General features: G+C 38.2%; 1 protein-coding gene across 6 annotated transcripts in view; it reads right to left on the reverse strand.

The window, feature by feature from the left end:
• Window positions 1–2,788: 2,788 nt before the first annotated feature.
• The window catches only part of PIK3R1 (phosphoinositide-3-kinase regulatory subunit 1), a 61,397-nt gene continuing 37,580 nt past the window's right edge, over window positions 2,789–26,605 (reverse strand). The window contains exons 5-16 of one of the 6 annotated variants that reach the window (XM_050912514.1): window positions 25,629–25,760; window positions 24,543–24,744; window positions 24,264–24,343; window positions 13,814–13,916; window positions 13,037–13,135; window positions 12,731–12,911; window positions 12,130–12,255; window positions 10,940–11,082; window positions 10,488–10,664; window positions 10,315–10,383; window positions 7,783–7,953; window positions 2,789–7,335 (exon numbers count right to left, since the gene is read on the reverse strand). In XM_050912514.1, the coding sequence (XP_050768471.1) occupies window positions 7,146–7,335; window positions 7,783–7,953; window positions 10,315–10,383; window positions 10,488–10,664; window positions 10,940–11,082; window positions 12,130–12,255; window positions 12,731–12,911; window positions 13,037–13,135; window positions 13,814–13,916; window positions 24,264–24,343; window positions 24,543–24,744; window positions 25,629–25,760 (1,673 nt within the window). In that variant the 3' untranslated portion in view covers window positions 2,789–7,145. Of the gene's footprint in view, window positions 7,336–7,782; window positions 7,954–10,314; window positions 10,384–10,487; window positions 10,665–10,939; window positions 11,083–12,129; window positions 12,256–12,730; window positions 12,912–13,036; window positions 13,136–13,813; window positions 13,917–15,300; window positions 15,407–16,569; window positions 16,592–17,516; window positions 17,533–24,263; window positions 24,344–24,542; window positions 24,745–25,628; window positions 25,761–26,605 lie in introns of those variants that run through there. The other 5 variants (XM_050912516.1, XM_050912519.1, XM_050912515.1 and 2 more) reach the window with 5 other exon arrangements.

The following is a 26,605-nucleotide window of genomic DNA, read 5'->3' on the forward strand; positions in this document are numbered from 1 at the left end:
AGCACAAGATTTGTGGAAAAATAAAGTAAACCATGTAGGAAATAAACATTCATAGAGGAAGAAATGCTCTCAGGTATGAATTAATTATCTTTCTTCTCAGGCTACAGTATTCTAACGAGTTACGAATACCAGACACACGACAGTGAAATCATCATATGAATTAACTATATTCATGTCTGTTTTTGTCAATATTGTTTGTTCAAAGACCTGAGGATGGCAGGTCCTTTTGTGAGCTACCTGTTAACTTTTTCTCCTGCCAATATTTGCACGTGTTTAAATCAGTGGCCTAAACTCCTCCTTTTTTAGTATGCAAAGGTAATTTCTTCACAGAGGAAAGAAAGGCACAACTAGAGGTGTCCTTGCAATGCTGTTCCAGCAGGAAACATAGCCTGGCACAGCCATGGATAAAACCCTGATTTTTCAAAGAATTGTCAGGATGTTTCTGGTTATCTGATTGCTGTTCAGAGGTTAAAGTGCTGGTCCCTGCAAAGATTATCTAAAGTTTGAATAGTGGTTGATCAATTGATACCCGTTTACGCAGAAGGTCCCTACAGAGTTTCTATTTTTGGTAGTCTGTGTATTTGAGGACATAAGTCCTCGAAGGGATTAAAAAAAAAGACACCAGAACCATGTCCTCAGCAGTGCTCCCACAGTTCACGCCTTTTGGTGTTTCAGAGGCGATAGGAAAGGCCTTGTGCCTTTTGTACAGCCCACGTCTGACAGGAAGCATGTCTGACCCAGCTCCCCTGTGTGCCATCCGCAGGGAAAGCAGAACTGCTTATTTTTAGCCTTTGTTCCAGCCAGGGACACTGGCAGGACCTCACTGTTTGCCATTTCCTCAGTTTCCACCCTCTGAGTGAGGGCCCCTGGAGGGTGTTGGGCCCCTGGGGTGAATGTTAGGTGTATCTTAAATGTAACAATCTCAAAAGGGCCCCTGTGTGAACAAGAGGGGTTCTTCCCTGTGGCATAGAGGAGGCCCGCCTCTGCAGGAGGCCATTATGGGTAGCGAGAGGTGGCCCAGGGCCTCAACAGGGCTGTGCCACAGGGCTCTCCTCACCCCTGCCATTTTGTGCCTGGCTGCCCTCACGTGCAGCGATGGGACTGCCCGTGTTTGTCCATGCAGAGCCATCCACAGGCACCCACTCGGGCTCTGCCTGCCCCCCTGCTTGGCCTGTTTGCTTTACAGGGACCTCTGCCTGCCGAAGCCACCCTTGCTCACTGGCCAGTTGATCAGTGCTGGTGTATGATTTACAGTGGGTTGGCTTAAGGAAGCTCCCCCCTGGGCAGCAGGGAAGCCGGGGTGCTGTGTGTGGGGTGGGGTGAGGTGCTGGAGGCTGAGGGCTGAAGGGAGGACATGCCACCTGTCCCTTCAGTGAAGCCCGGAGAAGGCAACAGTGAGAAGTTTTAAAATCTCCTCTTCCCTTTTTGGCTTCGCAGCTCAGACAAAGGGATTTGTGTGAAGTTACTTGCACACGACTTCGCACAAGTCAAGCAGCTTGGGGAGAAAAAAGAAACCACGACGAGCATTCCCAAGCCTTTAAAAATATCACACCCACTTGTAGCTGCACAAAGATAGATTTAAGCAGTTTTTCATATTCCCTATGAGAAATGACCATCAAGCCTTAGCAATAAAGCAGAGAGGGAAAGTGGGGGTGTGTTTGTCTGCAGATAGCAAAAATAGAATGACATTTTTGCAAACTATTTTTCCAATCTGCCAAGAGTGATTTCTATACAATGGATGACACAGGCAAGAAATCTGCCGGTCTGTAGATTTCTGCAGATTGTGATCAGCCAGTCTTAATTTCTCTCAATAGCTGATGATGGACAATGTGTGATTCATGACCTAGCTAACCTTATTTTTAGGTGTTGAGCTCTATGGCTGCAGAAGCATTTGTTGCTCAACATCAGTTCAGGGAGCAGGAATGAGATAAACTGCAACAGATATGTTCATCTGAGATCTAGCCCTACTTATTAAGCTGGCTAAAAATATGATAATAGCCTTTAATCTAAGTTTCTTATAAGAATCTCTAAGGGCCAGTGACAATGTTGTGATTATTAAAAATTATTTCAAGCCCGTGCTACCTGAGTACCTCAGTCAGGGGGTATTACGTGACTACTGCGAGCAAAATGTGGGCAGATTTTGGAATGGAAACCTTGGACAGAATGGGAATAGAAATCTCTTTCTGCTTCCAGAGTGACTGGCTGACTTCCCCGGAGGACCTCTCCTGGGGCAAGATATGGATGGGCTTGAAGAAGTCAGATACCACATACCAATAATGAGGGGAAGAAAACAATGCTCAGAATTGTTCTTGCCCAATCCCTCCCCTCACTTCCTCCCTCTTCTTCATTCTCATGTTGGTTTTCACAATTACATGCAGCCGTGAAGCTGGTAAATGACTTCTAGCTACAAAGGCTGACAGGCTGGCTTAATGGAAATCAGTGACGAAACTCACACTGATTTCAGAAGAACCAGAACTTCATCCGCAGTGTAAAAGGCAAATCACAGGTCATGAATATTGTACTGCTTTTGCAAGAGTATGAGATGAGCAGAACTGTCATTTTGGCACTGTTTGACACAAGACTATTTTGGAGCTACTGAACTACCCCATTCAGTTCAATATATAGGATGGCTGTGAGTCAGCTGAAATTACTTGCTCCCTAGTTCCCTCTCATACTATGAGCATTTGGGTCTCATTTTCAAAGTAGGCCACATATAGACAGGAAGAGTTGGCCAAGGATGCTGGTAAATAAGACAGCTCAGTCCTTACTGAAGCCTCAACAACTGAAATGCAGTTTCAAAACAACCTTTATTCTGCTTGAAGACTTATTACAATTTTTAAAGCAACTTAAAAACAAGACACAGCTCCATCAACTCTACAGCTTGAACAAAATTTCAAGGAGGCATGTTTTCATTCTTGCCTTGTAAAGGCAATTTACAACCCACTTTACCCTCCACCTCCTCAAAGACCATTTTAGAACAAAGTAATCTTAATGTTTTAAAGACATTTAACAGAACAGAGCTTTATTTTTAAAAAGAATAAAAAAAATAGCAGCATCTTGGGCAGCTAATGCAATCTCATTAGGACAAGTGCAATGTAACATTACCAACTCCCACAGTCCAGTTTAGTCTTCAACTGCAGTAAATACAACATGATTCTACATAAAATGTTGCATTTTGGAACCTTGTCCCATGGGAGGCATTGTGCTTTGAGCTGCCCATTTCTAAAGTGACCCTGAAAAAAACTAGTATCAGGATTCACTTTCCCAACTTAATACCATGCATAGCAAAAGCACTGTGTGAAAATCGGCAGAAGTTTTCCCCATTAGAAGCATCTGAATGTTTTCCCAAGCATTATTATTTCATTGCCAATTACAAGACAAAGCCATTTCTTCACTACAGAACAGTTGACACCAAATAGAAAATTTGAAGACTTGGTTTTACAGATTGTTTGACAAGATTTCTTAGATAACTGAACCATACAGACAAGCTTTTTTTTTTTTTTAATTTAAGAAACTATCCAACAACACAGAAACTCAGTTTTCTAACTGTATTTGGAAACATGCTGCACCCACAAAGGTCTAGTGTGCATGTGTGTGTGTCTTTAAACAAAGTTAATGTTATCACTTACTGAATTCAGCAAAATGATCATGTTTGGTGAAAATGCACCTATACTGGGATCTATTAATACATAAACACAGCAAGTGTGCACGCATATGCACAGATACACATCCCCAACCCTGCAAATTCAAATTTCAACTTAAGGAAATCAGAAACTCCTGATTTTGCTTGTGGGTTTTGGTTCTCTGTGTTATGTCTCATACCTTTCAAAGGCCTTGTAAAAGTGCTGCTGCAGTGCAGCATAACTCAGAGATTTAAAATAGAACAAAAAATTCCCCAAACCAAAAAACCATAACAAAACAAATCCCACCCTTGAATTATATTAGATGGAAAAACTACATGTCAATAGAAATACAGAAAAGCAACATGTTTCTTCAGCTATATCCACGTGCTTTTTTTCTGTGTATATTAGTCTGAGATCAAGTCAAAACTGGAGTGAACAATATGGTACATTAAGGACAAACAACTCTGCAGTGAATAGGGCCTTTGGCAGGACTTAGCTCTGTGCATTAAGGAGGGAGGGAAATGCAGAGGCCACACAATACATAAGTACCAAAGAAAACACACTCATGCCAATTTGAGGGCGTAAGCGATCCTTGCAAATTGCACAGACCCTGTGTAGGCAGAATATCCCCTTAAGAAGCCCTAAGCACTCATCCTCACAACACAGGGCTTATTTAACATTGTTGCTTGTGCAAGAAAAGCAAGTGCCAAATTTATACACACGCTATTTTTTTTCTCTGCTACAACCACTGATGAAGAGTAGTTGTACAGCACGACTGGAACAAACAGTATTCCATACTGGGCTGGGCATGCTAAGGATATGGCCCACTGACATAGCAGAGGTTTTCTTAATATGAGGAAAATAAGATCCAAATGCCTTAACTACAATAAAATTTCTTGACAAATGCTACATGAAACATCAATTCAGATTACATATATTTTGCTTATAGAGAAAAAAATACAATTTTACTCTTAAAATATTTAACATTCAAAAATTAATATATGTCCAAAGAATATCTTGGATTGCTACAAGTGTTAAATTGTTGTATATTGAACTAATTTGTGACTTCAAGCCCAGTAGTATAACTGGCATGCTAGAGTAATTGTTGGTGCTTTTCATAGTAAAAACCAGTTATTAGTAAACCAAATTTACATGGTCCTACAGGCCTGAAAAGAGTGTGGAATGAGGAAGGGAAGGGATGAAGACTAAACTTCTATTCAGAAAAAATATTCAGAATAATTTTGTAAGTGGTGACTATCCTGAAACATCAATTTTGGCTGAATCTTGTTTCCTGATATAAATTCTAGTAAGAAAATACATCTATAGGAAAGCAAAGACAACCCACCAAAAAAACCAAGAGCACAAAATCAAAAGCCTTACACAGCCTCAGAAATGAAGGAATAATGTAAAAATTAAAAGATAATATAAAAACTACTGGAGACTGGCAAATTTCTTCTTGTTATTTCCAATAGCTTAATAAGCACTGTGTACTTTGAATTAAAACACACATATCCCTAAACCAGAGCTATTGTGAGAGAACTCCATTGGTCTTACTCTTTTGATTGTGTGTGCAACTCTCTTTAATAGTAATGGATCTTGCCTTTGCATCTTGGGGGAAAAATAAATTCATATGTTCACTTAGTCAAAACTTTTCCAAGATTTCTCTGAACTTCATTACTTTATCAGTTTGCAACGTGTGAATTTCCTCAGTGGTCAGGACAATAAATAACCATTGCAAACCACCCGCAGTGATTTGTCCCAGAATTCCTAGTACGTTTTCTTTAGTGGGATTCATGTATTTGTTTCCTGTAACTAAACCATAATTCTGTAAGTCTCTAGTGCCTGAAATTATAGAAGTGTTCACTTTGCTACTGCCTCAGCCTACAAACTTACGAAAACAAATCCAAAATGTTAAATATAATAGCCTAATCATTTTCAAAACAGACATTTTCCAGTCTTAATTAGCTCTATGTTGTATGCAAACGTTCTCAGTAAAGGTGGGAGCTTTTTTTTCACAATACTAATACAAAAGACAAACCTAGGCAACAGATTAGAGAAACTTCCTTCATATGAAATGAAAATACCTTTACATGCTGGCAAAAATTCTGCCACAGTAGGTCAAGAAGTCATTTATTTACTATGAAGAGCGGATTCATTCTGAGATCCAAACTATCTACCCCAGTAGCCAAATCTCCCGTTTTTTCTGCGATCACTATCAGAGGATACACAATTTTTCATCTTCCAAATACAAAGACAATCATGATAGAAGTTCAAAATGCTTCAAGAAGCAAACATAGCATGGTACCGTATTCTAAAGATATCTCTGAAACAATATTGTTGGACTCAGTGATATTTTGTAATGTTCATATATTTTTTTATTGAATAAAGCAGCTTTGAAGCTTATCAGGCACTGCCCAACAAAATATTTAGTCAAAAAAAAATTACGAATTTTTTAAACTTTGAGCTAGTAGCTCAATATTCTATACAAAGAAAATTGTAAAATATTTCATAGTTTTAATTCTGAAGCCAACTCTTGCTGGCTTCCTGTACATTTTTAAAAAAAAAACCAAACAAACAACAAAATGAATAACAAAAAATAATCATCAGGAAAAATATTCTCAGGCAAAAGAAAGAAAGAAAAAAGAAGACAAGGAAACGAGAAAGAAAAACAAGCTTAACCTGTAGATATGCTTGAGAGAAGACTACAGCCTAAAGAAAATTCAGTATTGCATAGCATGGTCTAAGAATTCAGCTTTCAGCAAACATAAAAGGGAAAAGAGAAGCAGTTTGGTATTGATAGTTTCCATCAATGATAGTTAGTCATCCAATACTATGTACATTATTATATACTTTATGCCATTGAAAGTCCTGTTTTCTTCAGTCTTAAATATATTCTTAAAACAGGATTTTTAAACGTCTAAACAAAACACCTCTGGCACTTTGCTATTACAATTACTCTGAACAACATACTGTAACTGAAGTCCTTTTAAAGTGTCCCTTAGAAATGAAAGTGCCATTCTGCTACATATCATTCACCAGAAACCAAAAAAATCCACAATGCTGTGTGTCTGGATCCACTGAGTGCAGCAACACCAAATCCAAGCCAGGTCGTGACCACGGAATTCCAGTAACTGAATGACAAAGACCTCTTATACCTTGTGTCTGGAGAATCCAATGTTCTAGCTGGTAAAGCTTCAGAAGTGGTCGTAAACAAGCACCATGGTTAAAGGCCTCTATGTCCCTGCAGGGAGATCAGATTCGGATTTCTCTCTCTTGTGTTTTTCTTTTCTTAATTAAAAAAAAAAAGCACTTCAGATTAGAAACATACGTTCACAGCTTAATACTGTGATCTCTCCCACTGCAGTTGTGAAGAAAAGCTCTAGTCCCATCTGAAGACAGATAGCTTCAATACTGCAGCTCAAATGCTTGAGTAAGGCTGAAAGGAGCCTTTTCTCTCCAGAGGCCTCAATGTTGTCAAATCTTTTTAGAAAAAAACCCAAACAACCCAGAGTATTAAGATCTTCATCGCCGCTGCTGTGCATATACTGGGTAGGCTAGTGTGACATTGAGAGAGTCATTGTGCTGCACAAGTGATGTGTGTTGATAATGTAGCACCAGTTCTTTGAGCGAGTTGTACAAGTTATATGGCTCTGCAAATCCATACCCAGTAGGTGTTTTGTTTATCACACAGTGCTTTACTTCTCCATCCACCCTAAAAAGTAAAAAAACAGTTTTTAGTTTGTCAGTAAAGTTAGGCTAGAAAATAAGGTACTGGCAATAAATCTTAAGATGCTAGTCACTACATAGAATTCCTGTCTTCTCTAGTGGGATAATGGTAAAAGCCTAGGTTTAACCCAAATTCCCAGACGTTGTGTTAACTTAGGGAGGCAGGAGATAGGCAGGACTTAGCAGCTGCACATAAAGGAGTGCATCCATGCTTTGGTTTCCCTTCTTCTGCATGAGGCTCATCTGTGGGAGTGGCACAGGTCTGAGCTGCGTAGGAAACGGAGCAGCAATAAGGATGGCCTCAGGACTTGTTGGTCTGCTTCTCATCCCAAAGGTCCAATGAGATCCATGCATATGCAAGTGTCTACCTGCCCCTGGCTCAAGGTAAGTGCCTCAAATGTTGGTTATATCATTCACAAATTAGGGTACGTACACAACAGAGCAGGCATAGCAGCCTTGTTTGCTGCTCTCTCGAACAAGGAATGTTCCATCTCGCTTTCCCCGCAGCAGATTTTCAGCTTGGCTTCTATTGATATTTCCCACATTCCACGTTCTCTCATCATGATGGGGCAAGTCCTCATCATCTTCTACCATAGAGTACTGGCTGTTGAAATAGGACAAAATGTGTTTGTGAAACACATAGCAGAGCAAAATCCATGAATTAAGTAGTCCATATTTCATATTACTTAAAAAAATGTCAGTCAGTGGTTAGTAGGATGCCTCCCAGGTAAAACTAAGGATGTAAATCATGTAATACTGCACCATTCCAACCACTGAATAAAAATAAAATATAAGTTCTGGTTCTTGTTTCTTTTAAAAACCCTCATGTAAATCTGAAGAAGGATATAAAAGGATGCTGTGTTATCTTTCAGAATCTGCTGCGAGCACTTCTGTACTTCTACCGTTGCTCACTTTTTTGGTAAATAGCAAGCACAATGAAATCAATACCCTCTGAGTCAGCTTCATTTCCAAAGATCAGAACACTTGGTCAGCAGTGAAAAATCATGCAATGTATCAACTAAAGCTGCTGCTTGGGAAACCTATGAGCAGTTGTACAGGTAGACAGATTAATTATTTATAGGGGGGATGGCTTTGTGGAAAGGGTGGAATAGTAGAGTGCTCTCTCTCTCTCTTTATAACCAGATTATGAGAAGAGCATATAGGGCTTTTTCTACCAAGACAGCCACTACGTATAAAGCTGATTCGGAGTTACAGAGAACCCTCTGAGCTAAAGCCCACCATGAAAGATGATGTCTCTCATTCAGCTGTGTGGACACCACTTTGATATTCTGCTGTTCCAGAGCTCCCCACTCCCCCAGCAGCCTGCACTGGTGGGCCCTGCCTCTCCTGCTCAGCTTGCCATCGGTCTGTGTTTGGCTAATGTATTTATTATACCTGCAACAGGTTTTTAATCAGCTTTCCTTGGTCTAAGAAAACATGGCTTCTCACTCATCCACAGTTCTGTCTTTCTGAAGATTCTTGAAGTAGTCTACAGAAATCAGCAATCTCACACAGAATTCAGTTTCTTAGAAAGAGGAAGGGTTCTTTTGTTTCAGATGACACCCTCTCTAGGTCCCTTATCCCATCATATTCCTTTGTCCTGTATGATATTCAAATGCATTCAGTAGTGGCTCTATTTTCAACCAGCACCTAGAGAAAGCGATTCCTGTTTTTCCTGCAGCTCATTATTTTGATTTTTTCTGCATTACAGCTTTAGGAAAAAAGTCATATTCTGAAAGTTTAATTTTTCAGCAGAAACCTGAGCACTTACCAGACTCACTGGCAAGAAGAGTCACAGAGTGAGAGAAGAGGAAGACTTTCTTTAAACAGTTTTACTTACTATTTTGATGCTACACTAAAACCATGGCCTGGCATTGTTCTTTGTCTACTGTTTAGCTGATGGGACCACTACTGGAAACAGGTGCCTACATATTCTCCATCAGGTCATCTTTGAGCTGTGCTAAGACTGAGTAAACAGCATGGCTTTAAAACGTGTATGCCATTTTTATCCCCTGCTTCTATCAGTGCAGCCACAGCAGAGATGCACAATTTCCAGGACAACAGTAGGAGACTCAATAAACCAAGCCAAATTAAAACAGATGTGGAGAATGCTAGAATGTAAATCTACTAAACAGTCGTTGTCAGTCTGCTGCTTTTGCTGTATGTTCAGCCAGGCAGTGTAAAAGGCATGCACAAGAAACTACATAGGCAGAAAATGTTGATACGAATATTACTCAGACAACTTTGGTTTTCTATTTGTTCATTCTTCACTGTTACTACACTTTTGATACTATTTTGTGGCTTGCTTTTGTTTAAATTTGGTCTAAATTCACACCACCCAGGTGCTTTTTGCTTTTTTCCCAGGAATGAAGTGAAACATATTCATTAGCCAAGCCCCTGTCAGAACCTATACTAAACTGAATTGCTTGAAATGACTGAATACTATCCTGCCATTTCCCAGAAAAATTAAACAGACCACAAACCCAGAGAAGGACCACTCTTCAGCATATATAATTTTATCATCTGCAATAGCAATGTGATATACTGATGTGGGTACCACTATACTAGAAAACACCATGGTACCAACGCTTGAAATTTGGAAAAAGCCTGCCCATGCCTAAGAGACCTTCTGAACAATTTATCCATCCATATGGCATCTCTATCAGATACTAACACCTTATGATCTTCATTTGGCTGGTAAGAGTAAAGACACAGGTTACATTCTGGGTGCTTTGCTATAGTAACTTGATTATGCACTTCCCTGAATAATGGAGAGTAGGGGGTGAGACAAAGTCCTTTCTAATACTTGTACTGTGTAGGCTGCCATGTGTTAACAGTGTGCATTGTTACTGGAGACCTAGGCTTGAGATTTCCTCTGTGTGGTCCAGGAATTAAATATGCTTTATCTCACTTTTGCATATGATGGTTTGAAATACCAGTAATATTTAAATCTTTTAATACTCACTCTTCTGTATTTTCATTTCCAAGCCATTCATTTAGCTTCTTTTGCCGAACACCTTTTTGAGTCAGCCACCTGGACAATAATTGCAAATAAAATTAAGTTTTAGTCACAGAAGTTGGATACCAATTAAAAAAAAACTTTTAAAAAAAAATTTCTTAATTCGTAATGATACTTACATCAAGTACTGATCTCTTGTCTTCCTCAGCTGTATGAGGTCTGGCTTAATGCTGTTCATACGCTTGTCTATCTCTCTATACTCAGCTGCTTGCTTCTTTAAATCCTCTTCTAATCTACGCCTGCTGTCCACAATTTCACTTATTCGAGACTTCAGTTTTTCATAGTTGTGCATAATTCTGAATGGAATAATGTGGTAGGTTACACTCTGATGATGTCTTATTCATAACTTCATAATCTGCTATTTAGCGGTGCAGACACTTAAGAGAACAGATTATTTCTCTAGATGTAGCTATACATTTTGCAAGTTCACATCTACCCCATTTGAGGCTTCTTTGCTTATAACTGAACAACTTTAAACTTGCCATCTTGCTTTAGTTTTAGGCAGACCCATACTTGTCATTGTTTGTTTCTTCAAAATCATACAATCTGAAATGCAAATACAAATACTGACCTTTGTATTTCTTTTTCATTTCCTTCCCGTTTAAATTTTTCAATGTATTCCTTACTGTATCTTTCTTGCGTCTGGCACTGCTCTTCAAATATTTTTATTGTTTCATTAAATGCTTCAATAGCTGTTCTTTTCATTTGAATTTCCTGAAAATAAAATAATTGTTATTACAGTTGTTATGTGACAGAGGGGATGATTTATTGGCTGGTATCACAAAAACACTTCAGTATATTGTAAAAGAAGACTTCAATATTTCTTTACCAGAATGCATTCTGTCTGCAGAGCCTTATTACACAGACAGAACAGGCCTGTGCAAAAGGCTGCCATGATGAGGCTTTCCATGATGAGGTTTTCCAAGAAAGAAAAAATGCTAGACAAAGAGCTAGCTACAATCTTTGTTTTGCATAAATAAGTTTTATTTGCGATGATTAGAGCCATACGGCAATGCACTTTGCCCTTTGTACCAACTAATGTCCTTAGAAGCACATCGGGCTTTCTGAAATAAAAGTGTAAGATATTGGCCCGGACAGGTCTCAAGAGGTCATCTAGTCCATCCTCCTGCCCCTACATAGCTAGTTGATAGCCAAGTCTTTTAAGCCATTAGTTCAAGTTGCCTGCACTTCTCCACCTTTCTTCAATTATTTTTAGGCGTATTTCCTGCACACTTTAAGAAGCAGTCTTGATTCTGGGTCTGGAAAACTGCAGTAAGTCACTGGCACTTCAAGACTTGGCTAATAACTGATTAAGTTGAAAGAAGGCCAGAGGCAGCTTTTCATTCCTGCACTGTATCTACACACATCATCTCTCTACCCTGCATAGATGAAACGAGACCCTTCAAAGACTAGTAATAAAATACAATGCTTCCCTGCAAATGTGCCTTGAAAACCGTAACTCAGCTTGATGAGGTCAGTATGCAGAAGGGTTGGTACATCAAGATAGTTCTGTGCTTGCTTTGGATGCAGGTGTCAGACTTGGGCACAGGGTGGGTTAGGTTACAGGTGGTGACTGTTCAAACATGAGTAAGTGATTTTACGATACTGAGCAAGCACATCAGATATGTTTCCTCTTGTGGGCAATGGTAGTGGTGGCGGAAGGGAGGAGGATGGAGGAAGATGGCAGCATGAATTTACAATAATATTATTCTAAATCTACAGAAGTCTTCCATTCTCCCTTTGGTTTCAAATCTAGCTCACCTGAGATGTTCTTGTGTAGTCTTCATAGAGTCTGTCATATTCTCGGCTTTTTTCTTGGAACTGGGTATTATATTCATGTAATTTCTTTCCCACTGCTTCAATGCTATCCTCTTTTACAACTTGATCCTGGAATGATGAGCAGAAGGAAAGATATTCCGTAAAGAAACAATTATATTGCACAGATTTTCAGGATAAAACTGCTTAAAAATGCCTAGATAGTTACATGGTAAATGTGACTCCTCTTTCATCAACATGGAGATATAATATACTATACGCATAATATGCAAATGAGAAATTAATGACAAAAAGCAATTTTGCATTGCAAGTGTTCAGCTTTATACTGAAAATGATGTATTCCATCATTAATGAGTGGGATATTTATTAACATAAGTTTATTTCTTAATAAAGTATCTGCAGTATTTAAAGTTTTAATTACGTATATGCAAACTGTGGAGTTAGTTTTAAACAAAAATATCCATTTTTATACCCACTTTTTTTTTCAAATATTAACAGAGCTGAAGTTCTTCATGATAAATGACTCCCCAGTCTGCAGTAATTTCTCTGTATTTAAGTGAAACACAAAGAAAACAGACCAAATTACCTGCTGGTACTTAGATACTGGATACAGTAATTTTACATCCAGTTTAGGATTATACTGGGCTAGAGATTCAGTCCGGTAGTGGTTTATTAGCTCGACCACTGAGTTGAAAGTTAATGGGTCAGAAAAGCCATATTTTCCATCTCGATGAAATATTTTGATTAATTTGTTATTTCCTCCTTTCCTGCAAATAAAGTTTGTTGAAAAGTTAGGCATGCTTCAAGTACTATTTCCTAAAGAACACTGTATTTTAAATGCCATATTGCATTTTACTGTCAAGTATTACAGAACTAGTGTAACTAATCTTACCTTAGCGTAAGTGTGTAGTCCCCATGCATTTTGGTTGAAGCGTCTCGTACCAAAAAGGTACCATCAGCAGTGTCTCGAAGCTTCTCATTTACTTCTTCTCTAAAATGAAAGCAAAAGTATCCAATCATTTCAGCTATTTCTCACTCATTTATCCTCTCACTGTGCTCTAAATTCTTCTGTTTTAAAATTAGTGGTTTTAGAAGCCTTCTTGATCTCCATATTAATAAATACAGTTATTTAATAGCTTATTTAACATTGCTGGAGAACAACTGGGATATAAAAATGGTATATTCTATGTCCTCTCACTGCTGGACAAAATTATATTCATGCAAAGGTCTTTCTGCTTGTTCATACAAGCCTGCACAATTGGAGCAGCCAGTGCTGGTCTAACGTACCTATATATAGTACAGTTAAAAATGTTGCTAATATATAGCACTTGTTAGTCTGGCTTGTTAACTATTGTGCCTACAGTTGAAGTTCTGGATGAAAGACAAGAAGAAAACACTTATTTCTTGGTGTTGTCCTTTCATGCTAGCATTTCATATAGCTGTCTTAAAGTAACAGAACAATAATTTCATGTACTACATTCTAACTGACTGCCAGTAACTTTTTAGTCATGTTTGGAATAAAACCAACCGTAATATTTTTGTGTTGGAAAATAACCTAAAAATGGCTCTTAGAAGTGTAATTTTTCTATACTTAAGCATAATACACACAGAATAGCATAGCAAGAACATAAAGTCAAACGTAAGAAATACATGTCTTGAGCTGATTTACCTTGAGATATCTCCCCAGTACCATTCAGCATCTTGTAATGACATGTTGTTATTCATGCCGTTGTTAGTTACAGTATTAGGTTTCGGTGGCTTAGGAGGCAGTGCTGCAGATGAAAGGGCAAAAAAAAAGTTGATAACTCATTGAAACCTGACCATATATTCCTTGAAATTACACATTACTACATGAACAAGAAAAAAAAAAAAAAAAGAATAGTTACAAAATAGAGTTTTCCATCACTAACAGTCTTTAAAAGACATTAGAGGAATCAAGGTATTTTACTGAAAACAATATAATTCAACAAGAAAGATGTACTGTATCAAACAAATAGGTTACTCTTGCAATAATATATTTTAAGCAAAATATAACACCATACTCATCTCCTCCCCCTGTGAAGAAAGCATTTGAGAAAAAAAAATTCTAAAGTTTGCTTTTACCTTCTTCCACTATGTCCAGGTGAATATAAATAATAAAACATGTAAAATTTCTTTTTTTTTCCTCCTATGTAATGATCTTAGAGGAATGTTGCTACTTCCTCACCTAGAAGCTGAGTAATAAGAGATGCAAACCCACAGCAATACTGTATATTTTAAGAAGAATTGGGGTTTTGTGATCCTCAGCATTCTGTGTGATGATTTGCCAAAAAACCACTTTAAGAAACCCATCTGTGACCCAAATATCCCTTGTGTTAATCTTAGTATTCCACAGAATAAATTGTGTTCCAAATGCCAGGACTGATTAAAAACCACATCCCCCTTTTCTCAATGTCAAAGCTGCATACGTATACCAGTGGGTGCCAGAGAAGATACTGCAGCACTCCTGACTTAGTAGCAAGGGGGACTACACTGGAATCAGCATTAAAAATCAACCCAGCTCTTTCAGTTCTCCAGTAAGTACATCATTCCTTACGGACGTCCCTGTCCTGTATATTATGACCGGATACAAAAGACGATGTTTTTAAAGTTGCAATGAATATCAAGATAGCATAATATTTTTATATTATATGAAAAAATGATGCTATATCAGGTATTCAATTAATATTGCTAGATTTTACAATCTGTTTTTCCTCAAACAATCCAAAACAATGATTTGCAATCACTGTTTCAGGAAATAAAAGTGTTACTATAGCATCTCCTTTTAGTCACAGTGTGGAACAGAGATAGCAAAAATAATAATAAAATACAAGATTTTTATGATATAATAGCAGAACTAGAACTACATCTGACCGAATAAAATCAAAACAGAAACAGGTCAATTCAGTAAAAATTCAATTAAGTAAGCAGACAGGTATTTCTACAGATTAAGATTCTAATTACTATAACCATGCACTAAACCACAATTTAATTCTAATTTATGAAAGAAAGGAAAAAGAAAAACTATTTGTATCAATGAAAAAGTAAAGAAATCCTGCATATCCACTAAGAATTCTTCAGCAGCTACTGTAAAGACCAAAATGAATTAAGCCTTCCATAATAAGACTACAGTTTTACCTGGTGGATCCATTTCTATGTAAAACATCAAGTCTGTGCCACAATTTATATCTGTCTTAGGATATTCTATATCCAGTTCTTCCATATTCCAAACAGTATTGTACATTTGTATGAGTTTCACTGAGTAAGCTCAGATACAAGAAAAGAGTCAGGCTCTCTTTGTAATGGTGTCTTGGAATTCATTTTAAAACCTATAAGGGGCTGCACTGTAAGCTATTACATCATAATCCTCAGCCAATCATGTCAAAATAATGTCACCAGACCACTCCCGTTTCATCATTTTGTTCTACATTAACCTTAAAACAATTTCAGTTTCGGAAAGAATCTACATTTAGCAGAACTGCAATATAAACCTGGTATTACAAACAAAAGGAGCGAGTGGGCTCTCCTCGCCTGTGTTCCCGGCTCGTTTTCCTGACTTTGCAGCATGGTACAGTCCAATCCTGGCAGGATGACAAAAGGCTGATATGCTGCAGCACGTAGCTCTTACACACACGCGCACACAACACACACACACACTCACACACAGGGCAGCTCCCTTTAGAAGTAGGTCGGTCACATCTCAGTTGCATTCTCCTGCTTGGATGCCTGAACTTTACCATTCAAAAAGCTTTAAAAGGCTTCTGGACCTACTGTACATATTAAAGATGCAGAAGGGAGAAGGGAAAAGAGCATGACTCTGTGTGTGTGTGCGTGTGTGTGTGTGTGTATAGCCATTACATACTCATTTTACACATACATACACATACAGACATATATATCTCCACATAATGAAATATGGATTATGTTTTTAAACTGTGCAGATTTCTATTATTTTAATGGACACACAGGTCTGATATACTTGGTATTATTACATAAAACGTGCTTACTGCAGAGATGTCTTCCCCCCCTTATCATTTTGTAATAAAATACAATTCCAATCGATCTAGATTAACTAATTTTGAAAGCTAAAAAACAAATATTGTACTTTTACATTCAGCAGACTTGCTTAAACCGTGGAAGAAAGTAAACCTGAGCAAGATCTTGAAAAGTGATTTTGCTGAACATAAAAAGCCAGTCTGTCAGGATACAACAAGATTTAGTCTGCCTTTTCACACTGTTTCTCTACCCTGTTCTCATTGAGATATTTATCAAGTTAACTATTTTTAAAAGCAAGAGTCCCTTGTCAGTGTCTCCTTCCTCACTTGACTTGATGTCATCAGTATCCTCCTACCATTTAGAAATATTCCTCTTAACTGCCCCCCATCGCTGATTGTAACTCTCTCAGACCTCTTGGAAGAAACATGCACAGAATAGACTATTAATTCCAGAGCAGAATGCTATCTAAAGCAATGTGAATGCTTTATACTCACTATAGTCTATGGGGGCAGAAAACCAGATACCAAAAATAACCACAACAAAGAGTAGCTGTAGCAACTTTCTTTGCCTACATCATAAGAAATCCTGGTGTGGCTGAAATGTGTTCCATCTCACAAATACTCATTAAAAAAATTAACACAATTTATATCCTTCCCAAATATTTCACACATATCTACCTCCCCTCTGTGCCCCGCAGCAGCTTACCCCTTTTAGACAAGCATTAACATACAAGAACATGTCTGGAGTACCAACAGCTACAAAAAAATGCATGCTAGTTTGCTTTATACGTTAACAAACGTAAATTCATTCTGAAGTAGACTCTCCCCTCCCTGTTTAGGTAGACATGCTCCAAAGATTCCTTCCATTTCCAAAACGAAATAGGATACTTAAAATCATCGCAGACACAAGTCCAAACACTGAACTTGGAGGTTTAGCCCACCTGCTACCCAAACAGTTGAGTTGCCAAGGTAATTATTTAAATTAAGTTACAAAGATTTCCTACAAAGACTATATTGCTGCATTTAGGTCTCATGTGGAATCAGTAACATTTTTTATTCCATTGAATAAAGGCTTTCAGGAAAAATTACTTCCCCAGGGTTTCACTGGTGGCCAAGTTTTGGACTGCCCACACCTGTATAATTAGGTTAGTGCTCAGCTCGGACCAGTATAGCTTGCAGGCAAGAAAAGACAGGAGGCAGATAGGTGATTCCCCATTCCCTATATAACCTGGAGAGGTACTGAGGTACTTGGCTTTCATTCACGTATCTTAAGACCATGAAAGCTGTACCTGGTAATCAGTTACAGTAAAATACTTCCACGAGGTGAAAAAGAAAACACAGAAATTCAAAATCACTTACTTTGTAAATTATGCATCACAAATGCTCACCCTTGTAATACAGCCTGAAAATACAATCCAATAACCTGAAAAATTAATTGGTTTCCTCTTATAAAAATCTTGCTTAAAAAACCCCTCCACAACTCCTTTTACTAGGAAGCTTCTCTGAAGCAATGAAGAAAAAAAAAATTCTGAAAAAGAGATTACTCTGCTTTCCAACCAATGTTCCATAAAAATCCCTAAAAGAGCTGTAACACGCAGTGAGAAAATCCAAGCCTTCTCTCTCTTCTTAACTGCTTAAAGCTCTGTGCTGTGCAGAAGGTATCCACTCACTCTGGTTCATCATTAAAAAGTGAACCTGAGTTTAGTACTGTGGAAAAAAAAAAAAAGAAACCACCACCCTCGGTAGCTTGCATGTCTCAGATAAAGATCTCAGTTTCATGATTAACTTGGGCAGGTTCAAATATTTGCTGAGCCAGGGATTTCAGGTGGGGGAGGGGGAGCCAGATTCAAAGTAAAAGTTGTCATCAGCTAACAAGTGGCCAATGCAGGGCTAACTTTCTCATTTTAGCTAAGTAAATGAGAAGACCATTGTAAAAAGCCTTAAAATAGTCTCTGTCACGGGCTGCTGAGTGCAGTATTAAAGTCAAGAAAAGCACCACGAACAGCAACAGCCAAATACAGGAAGTGGCTAACTTACTGCAGAAATAAAGCAGAATCAAAATCTTCCTTGAAAAGAACTGCATCTCTCAGAGCAGCCCTGTGCAAGCAAAATAGCCTGCTTGCAAGCAGAGCATCATCTCCTACACACTCACACTGGATCACAACTACAGGTGCTGCTTAGAGACCCTTAGCATGACACTGTGAGGCATTTTACCCATTTCCTTAAACTGAAAATAGTAGAAAAAACACCTGTCCATATCCATGGTGTTTTCCAGTACATCAGGACTGTTTATTTCTTGGGCAGGCAGGCAGGCAAAGGGACTGTACAGGGAGGGAGCACTTTAGGTCAAATGTATTTTCCTTGCTTTAGTGTTTGGTGGAGATCAGACTTGCTAAAGGAACAGAGCAGCAACTGAAGAGCCTGCTTCCCTTTGCCTGCAGAGGTTAACTTCTTTGCCAGCTATACTTTTACAAGGAAATAAATTCAAAGGGAAAGGAGAAGCAGACCACAGGATTTAATTCAGAGAAAGAAGAGAAGGGGATTAATATTTTCCTCCCACTTGTTGGCAACAGTGAGAACTTCCAGTAGCTGTGTTCCCTGAGATCTGCTTGTGCTCGTTACGGTAGTCAAATGGCATTGGAAAGTATTCAGCTCCCAAACACTCCACCTACCAAAATTCTCCTATGCTACAAAATACCACTTGTGCCTAATAATGAAATCCCAAATATCTGCAGTATGTTTTTTATGTTTTACAGCTGATTGATTAGCTTCACCTATAACAATCCCTTGCTTTTCTAGTTTTAGCCTTTCCCTACTTGAATAATTGTCAGTTCTATATATAATTTAAAGCAGCACAGTCACAACGGTACAGCCTACTTCAAATGGAGATGGTAACTTGTGTTTCTGAACTAATCCAACTTCTGGCAGTAACTGATTTGCCTCCTATTTACTGTTACAATTACAGAAGGTGTTGATAACACTTCTTGGTTAAAAGGGCCACAACACAGAAGCATATTCTCAAAGGAGAAAAGACAACCCCAACCTAGTTCACTGAACTGTTTATCATTTTAAAAAGCACAGGTACCCACGCAGAGATAAAAGATAAGGCTTTGTTCCTAAGTCAATTTTTTTTTTTTTTTTGATTCCAGTGCCTTGTGCAAAAATGACTTCCTAATCATCCTGCAGAAGGGAATCAAGCGTCTTGTCAAAAAAAGATACTGGTGTGCACACACCTGCATTTTCACACAATTGCCCTATCTTAACTTGTATTTAAATGTAAATTTCAAAACCTGAGTAGTGCCCATTGAATCTATAGATTTGTATTTGCAGAAAGCAGCCTACTATTTTTTGCAGTCATAGTCACAGTGTTCTTCTATCTATGAAGCATTTTTTTGCTAAAAAATGATGTATGAAGCAGGAGGAGAACTGATCAGGTTTGACAGGCTTGCATGTGTGTGTTATGCATCCTTACATACAAATATACATGCGCACATATATATCAATCTGTAAAAAATTCTAATAACGTCATACATGTTGTTTCAGTTTTACCAAATACTTTCAATTAGGTATTGAGAAACATAAAGCATAGACTACTGTCAAAACCTAAACCAAGAATACAGCATTCCTAAGCATGGTGATTAACACAGCACTGCTCTCCATTAAATCAGGTATAAAGCCTGATTTTTATTAGCTTAGAAGGGGAGCCCTCTGCCGGGTGATGCGTGGATGCGCAACATCCCTCCCGTGCGGCATCAGCTCTCCCCAGGACAGACTGCCTTCTGCACACTCCGAACCACACTTGGTGCCGCTGAAAGTCCAGCCAAGCCCGTGACATGATGCAGAAAAGTCCTGACAAGGGACAGTGTTCCTACATATCTGTTTGTGTCCCCAAGACACTACTGACAGGACTGTGGGCTGAGCCTGACCACCACAGCAGTCCAGGGGAGCTTTGTGCCCAATTCCAAGAGGAACAGGATCAGCCTTTACATTCCCCTGCTCTGGCTGCTATGCTACCATGCTTGCCAATATTTTGTGCAGCTAAAAGCAAAGTGTCTGCATCTTGGCAATACTGCCAGGACTCTCACCCCATCCCCAGCAAGTGAGCAGTTAATGTGTAAGGCAGTCTCATTACCTCACTCATTCTTAGCTATGACCCTGTGAGTAGTAAAACCTACCTCTTCATGCTTAAAATGGCAGTATTTCGTAGCTTGAGCCATTATTTACAATGTTATTTACAAGCCTGGGAAACAGGAATAAACTGGGATAGACAGTCTAGATGAAGCAGCTCAGCTTGAGTTAGCGCACAGGCCATTAGAGGCTTCAATTCATCAGTACAGGATGGCAGCTCCTTCCTGGTGCTGTAGCTCTTCCTCTGCTCTTCACCAGCCCGTCTGCCTGCAATGCCACCAGCTCCCCACGTCCCCTTGCTCTCCTGCCATGTCCCCCTTCCTCTTTGCCTTCCTGCAATAAGACACACCTTAATCTCACAGACCCGAAGCCACTCCACACTCCTGAACACCCCCCGATGCCAAAAGGACCCCCATCTCCCTGAGCTGCCCCCAGAAAATCACCTCCCAACTCTCCCATCACCCCACCTTCCTCTGTACGACCTGCCTTCCCAGCTACCAGCTCCAAACTGACTGTGCTGGCCCGAGCACCCGCTGGGCCCCATGGATGGCTCTGGGACTTGCATACAGGGCAGGCCTCCTCCAGATGGGAAAGCCAGGAGCCTTTACAATCCTTGAAAATTAACTGGAAAAAAACATGCAGTCCTCTATACCCATAAATATAGTCTATTTTTCAATATTTACGTCTAAAAGCACACACACCTTCACACCTCTGTATGATGTGTGAGATTCTGTGAGACATAAGCAGCACTGTTAGCTATAATCTGTTAAAATTAAGATATTTTCTGCTAATACTACTGTTCTGAATAGCATATTTAGAGACATGCACTTTGTTTCTGACTGTAAAATCAGCATTACTCTTTAAATTAAAGCCTGTGTGGCTGTTCATCAAGTTGGGGTGTTAAACCAGGATGCTAAATCACCTAGCTTGCCCACTAACACCATCTTTTGGCTCTCCTACTGATAAACTCGAAGAATGAGACAGGAATCAGAAAATGGATCTGGTTACCAATTATTCAAAACACCAACCATTTCTCCATAATCTTACTTCTCCTGCAACATTACTTTGTCTTCACACACATAGGCACAACAGGTATTTTACCTTTACTACTTTAACTTCTGTGGAGGGCTAAGCACTATTCTAATTCATAAACTAAAATGCATAGTTTGCTGTTGAACACTGTGACAGAGAAAAAAAAAAATCAGTCCAGAGTTGTTCTGTGATAAAAAAATCAAGTATTGGCCTAGGAGTAACTCCTGTTTTTGCATCACGGTGTGCAAAGCATCCCTCTAGCTATAAGATGTCCAATTAAAGATGCCCAATTTAAGATATATATATATAAGATATAAGGTCCAATTGCATACTTTCTGTTGCTTTGATGCAAGAAGGATAATTAGTGGGATAAGAAAAAACCCCACAGTTGTGCAAAGATCTCCTCCCTATTCAGGCCAGTTATCTCCAACACTACATTTAATGTATCTATGTACTGCATAAGATACCACTAAAACTTCATGCACAGCTCGTTTTAGACAGAATGTTTTCATCCAGGCTTGAGAATAACAGAAAGAAAAAAGAAAGGAGGAAGCTATCACTCCAGCCTGTGAAAAAGAGAGGAAACCTGGCAGCATTGGCTTCCCTGTTATCGCTTAGTTGTCATTACATTATTTTCAACAAGTAAGATTCTTTCTGCTTAAAACCTCTTAACTTCTGCACTTTTAAAATTCTACTATAGATTGTCATTCTCAGAACACTTATATGACAAGTAAGTTACCTTTTCTAGGGATCTTCCTTTTATTACAATGTCCCTAAACAATTTTTATGAAAACTCAAGCCACCACAAGCAATAATCTTGAAGATGATAATCCTGAAAAATACATCTTAGAGTATTCTATGAGAACTATAAAAACAGAGCACTTCAGAGGATCAGGTCCCTGAAAGACTTTCCTGTGCAAAACAGAGTCGTGTCCTAATCCTGTAAACTTACATAACAGTCTATTAAGACTCAACTTTTGAAAATTATTCAAGCACTTTGCAGGCCCAAGAGCAGAGGCTAGCTAACCACAGACTACAAATCTCGAAAGTTTTTTTCAGCATATTAATGGATGTGCAAATGTTCTACTAAAAAACATTCCACTGCCCAGGATGGACATTGAAATGCACAGGGAAGTAGTTCTATTTTTGTAACAGATCATATGAAAAATCCCAGGAGAACCCTCAAAATAAACTATTGCATTAGTAAATATTAATTAATGCAGAAACAATATTAAAAACAAGCAGATGTTAGATTATAATTATTAATTTAGTGTCAAACACTATAAATCTGATGAATACAGCCACATTTCTTCAAGCACCCTAACGATACTCTAAAGATGACTAGACTCCTCGTCCTCATTAGTAGTTCCAACATCAACACGTTTCACTTTTATACTTTCCTCACATGAAGCAACTCAGGACGATACGCAACCAAGTGATCTCTTAAGTGCAACTTAAGAAACTCTCACTTTGAAACTTAAGAAACTCACTGTTGACTCTACCTTTGTAATCTCCCAATCAGTGCCTCTAGCCACATAAATCTACATACTCTAAAGCATTTGCAAACATAATTTTAAAAAATGCTATTAGCAAACTCTTTAGATTATTAGAGGATTCAATCATGTATTTTGCTTTTTAAGGCTTATAACAGGTGGCAAAGAAAATAATTCTTTAACAATTAGGAGTTACTTTCTGATTCTTAGTAAAATAGGACAAATAGTCATTAAAAGTCTGGACTCTCCTGGTTGCTATTAAGCATTAGGAAGAAAAATACACAGTGATTTCTGGAAATGCCTGCTTAACTATTTTGACAAAACTGAACAACACCAAATAGGTATAAACTAGCTGAAAAGAGATGTACACTAAATGTTAGGGAAGGTTCCTAACTAACAGAGCTGGCAAGGTTGGAAAAGCCTCCTAATCAAAGCAGTAGGAACAAAAATCTTAGCCATTTTAAACTAATGTTCATTAGTTGATGAGGGGATTATACAATGCACCTACCTGAAATACGAAAAATAAGGCATTTTCCTGCTGCTGTTTTTCTGCTGCTGTGTTCTAGCTCTTCAAATCTTAAGCAGCCCTACAAAACCTACTGCCATGAACTTCACCTTGTACTTTGAATAGAGAGGTGGGAAAGCTACAGCCTGTACAATGTTCTGGTCACCACTGCCCTATCCTTTGTTCGGATATTCTCTGTTAATAAGCTGTAAAACGAATTACTTTAAGCTAACACCTAAAGTCTCCCTGTGTTAATAATTTCCTTTGCACACAGTTAGCAACTCTGCCTTGCTTCTACCAAATATTTGATTTAAAACCGGGGATTTTTACATAAATTAGAGGTGGGTTTTACTGTTTGTTGACTAAATTAGATGCTAACTCACAGAATCAATACAAGTGTAATCTAACTTTGCTGAATGGGGTTTTAATATTTTCTGCGTTGTATATTGATATTGATAAATAAATCTTTTGAGTCTCTGGTTTAAAACATACATATATGTAAATAAAGGGGGAAATCTTACTTTCTTCCGATGATCTCTATGGGGTATTGTAGTTCTAAGAAAATTTGCCTGGGAGTAAAGTGAAAGTTAAAAAAAATCTCCAGAATTTACCCCACCACCACTGTATGATATGCATTCTATTGGCTTACAGGTCTTAACAATTCACAAATTCCTATTCACTGTTTACTGAAAAAGAAATTAAAGTCCTAAGGCTGTACAAACTATGGGTACTAAAATGGTTTTAATGAAAAAGACAATTTCTTATAAAACAAATATTGCACACCACTATAGAACATATGAACAACTTCTATTTAGTTCTGTAATTACGCACTTTTGCATTAAGTTTGATTAAAAAAGAAAAACAACGAGCATTTACTGTCCTTAAGTTGAATTTTAATATTTAAGAAAACAATGGTATATAACTTTTTAAATTAAAAATAGTTTTTACCTGGTACAGGCTGTCTCTCATTCCATTCACTTGTGATTAAAACCTCTAGGATTTTTATGTGGTGTTCAGTATTATCAGAGCTGCAAGAGATGGATTAGGCAGTAAGAACTAGGAAAAATGCAAAATTTTACATTAGAATTATTCAAAAAACATTGGAAAAATTTACAACAATGCCCTCCACATTAGAAGTAAGGTCAGAAAATTAATTCATTAAGCTTACTTTTGTATATAACTAACCCATATTTACAGTACAAAATATAAAAAAGATAACCCATGTACCTTGCTATCTGGAATTTGAAAAGCAGAGGGCTGAAAATTTCAGCCAGAGACCTTGCATTCAAGAGATTTTTGCTGGAGGCTTGACAAAGTCTGAGGAAATGTTTGAGCAAATACTGGAGTGTGAGCCAATACTGGGGAGGTATATTTGGAGATCTGATGAGTTTCTTCAGCAACTGAGCATATTCCTCTGAGCTCTGCACTTCTGGAAGCAAACAGATAAAAGGCTCTTGATATCAGCACAAGAACATTCAAGAAGTAAAATGAAACTATATATGACTCCTTTGGAAGCATCAATTTTACAGGGAAAAAAAAAATTCTGTCCTTCATTAGTGCTGTAAGACTTCTTTCTTCTTTTGAAAAAAGTGAAATGCTCAGGGAAGAGTAAAGAGCAAGTATTTAAAAGTCAAATGGAAACAGATACGCATTTTGGTAAAAACCACAATGTGTTCAGAGTGTACTGGTAGAAGTCTGTCTTGTGTTTAGCATCACACATGATTGGGTAATTCTAAGATGCACTAGATAAGTCTCACAGGTGCTGTTCTAACTTTGAAGGTTACCAGTAACAATATCCTGTCCTGAGATACATAACAGAATACTTGGCCCACGTGCTGAAAGCCTGTAAGCTGTACTTGTTTGAAATGACCACTGTAGATGATGAATCTTACATGCACATACTTCTCACTTCATAATTTGCAACTCCCAATGTACCACAGAACACCATGACCTCTAATACATTTACTTTGTCAGCACTGATAAAAAGTTAAAAATTAGCTGTCTGCATACAGATAAGTCCTTGATTTTTCCCCCCAGTTTTTCTACAGTCATTCTACTTACTAAAATGAAGAGAACTGTGTTATCCCTTATATTTTCCATTATGTTTAGCTAAATAGGTAACTAAATAATGCATGTCTAGATCTGAATTGAAACAGTTTTCATCAAAAGTGGTGAAGGTATATATGTTTTCTGAGATGCTGCCAGGTTGTGTACAATCTTCCCTGTTCTGTGGGTGACAGCTGGACCACAGGATATTCAGAAACCTAGTAAAAGCTTTTTTGTCTGACATTTGAAATAATGTGATAATCATACCTTGAGGCACAGAAATCATGTCACTGTAAACAGCTGCTGGAATGATGGGATTTGGCAGGTCCAGGAGATACTTCTTGAGAGCATCTGATAAAGTGTGCACATCAAATGTCTCTAAATCCAACAAAGAGGCATCTACAGTGAAAGAGCAACATACTTTTTAGACATTAGAAACTGGAAAAAATATACAGGCTCATGATATTAGGGCTTTATACCAAACCAAAACTGCTAACTTATATCTGGTGTATGGGGAACAATTCGTAAGAAAGAATGTAAGACACCAAGAAACATCTTTGAGATGAAGAACATATAGGGCTCAACACCATGCCCAGGACTTTGGCATCTGATGAACCAAATGGCTTCCACAGCTGTGCGTGGCCTTCTGTCTTATACAGTGCCCAGCTGAACTCAGAGTAACAGTAGTGACTTGCTGCATGTTGGCAATGTTATGGAACATCAGAATATTTTTAACAGGTCTCTGTTTTACCTGTAAATATTTTGTCTAAGAAGTAAGTATTAATCAAGGGTTTGGGCAAATGCAGCTTCTCTACTGGTAGCTACTTCTATTATGACTGGAAGTTTGATTAACAACTTGGGGCTCCAACTCTGTAAATATTTATGTGAGTAAGTCGAAACAAATACACACGTGCAGAACGGGGTGCTTGGTGTTTTATGCACCTGTTAGGATTTATCTTGTAAAACCTGATATCTTCCAGGATAGTTATGACTTGGGTTAAGGTTTGGGAGTGTCACACAAAGGACTACTTGTTAGCATTGGAGCAAGGAATAGCAGCAGCAAAAATAAAAATAGGAAAATACAGAAGTGCTTACTTAGTGCAAGCAACATTAAGGTTCATCTTAAAATATGAAACTGGTGCAGTGAAGTCCTAAATGTTTACAGAAAAATCCACATTTGGTACAAGAATTTAGAGGTATTAATGCTGACCAACTTCTTGGGCTAGCCAAGTCCCCTGTAAAAT

Source organism: Gymnogyps californianus, chromosome Z, assembly GCF_018139145.2.
Source record: "Gymnogyps californianus isolate 813 chromosome Z, ASM1813914v2, whole genome shotgun sequence".
Classification (NCBI taxonomy): domain Eukaryota; kingdom Metazoa; phylum Chordata; class Aves; order Accipitriformes; family Cathartidae; genus Gymnogyps; species Gymnogyps californianus.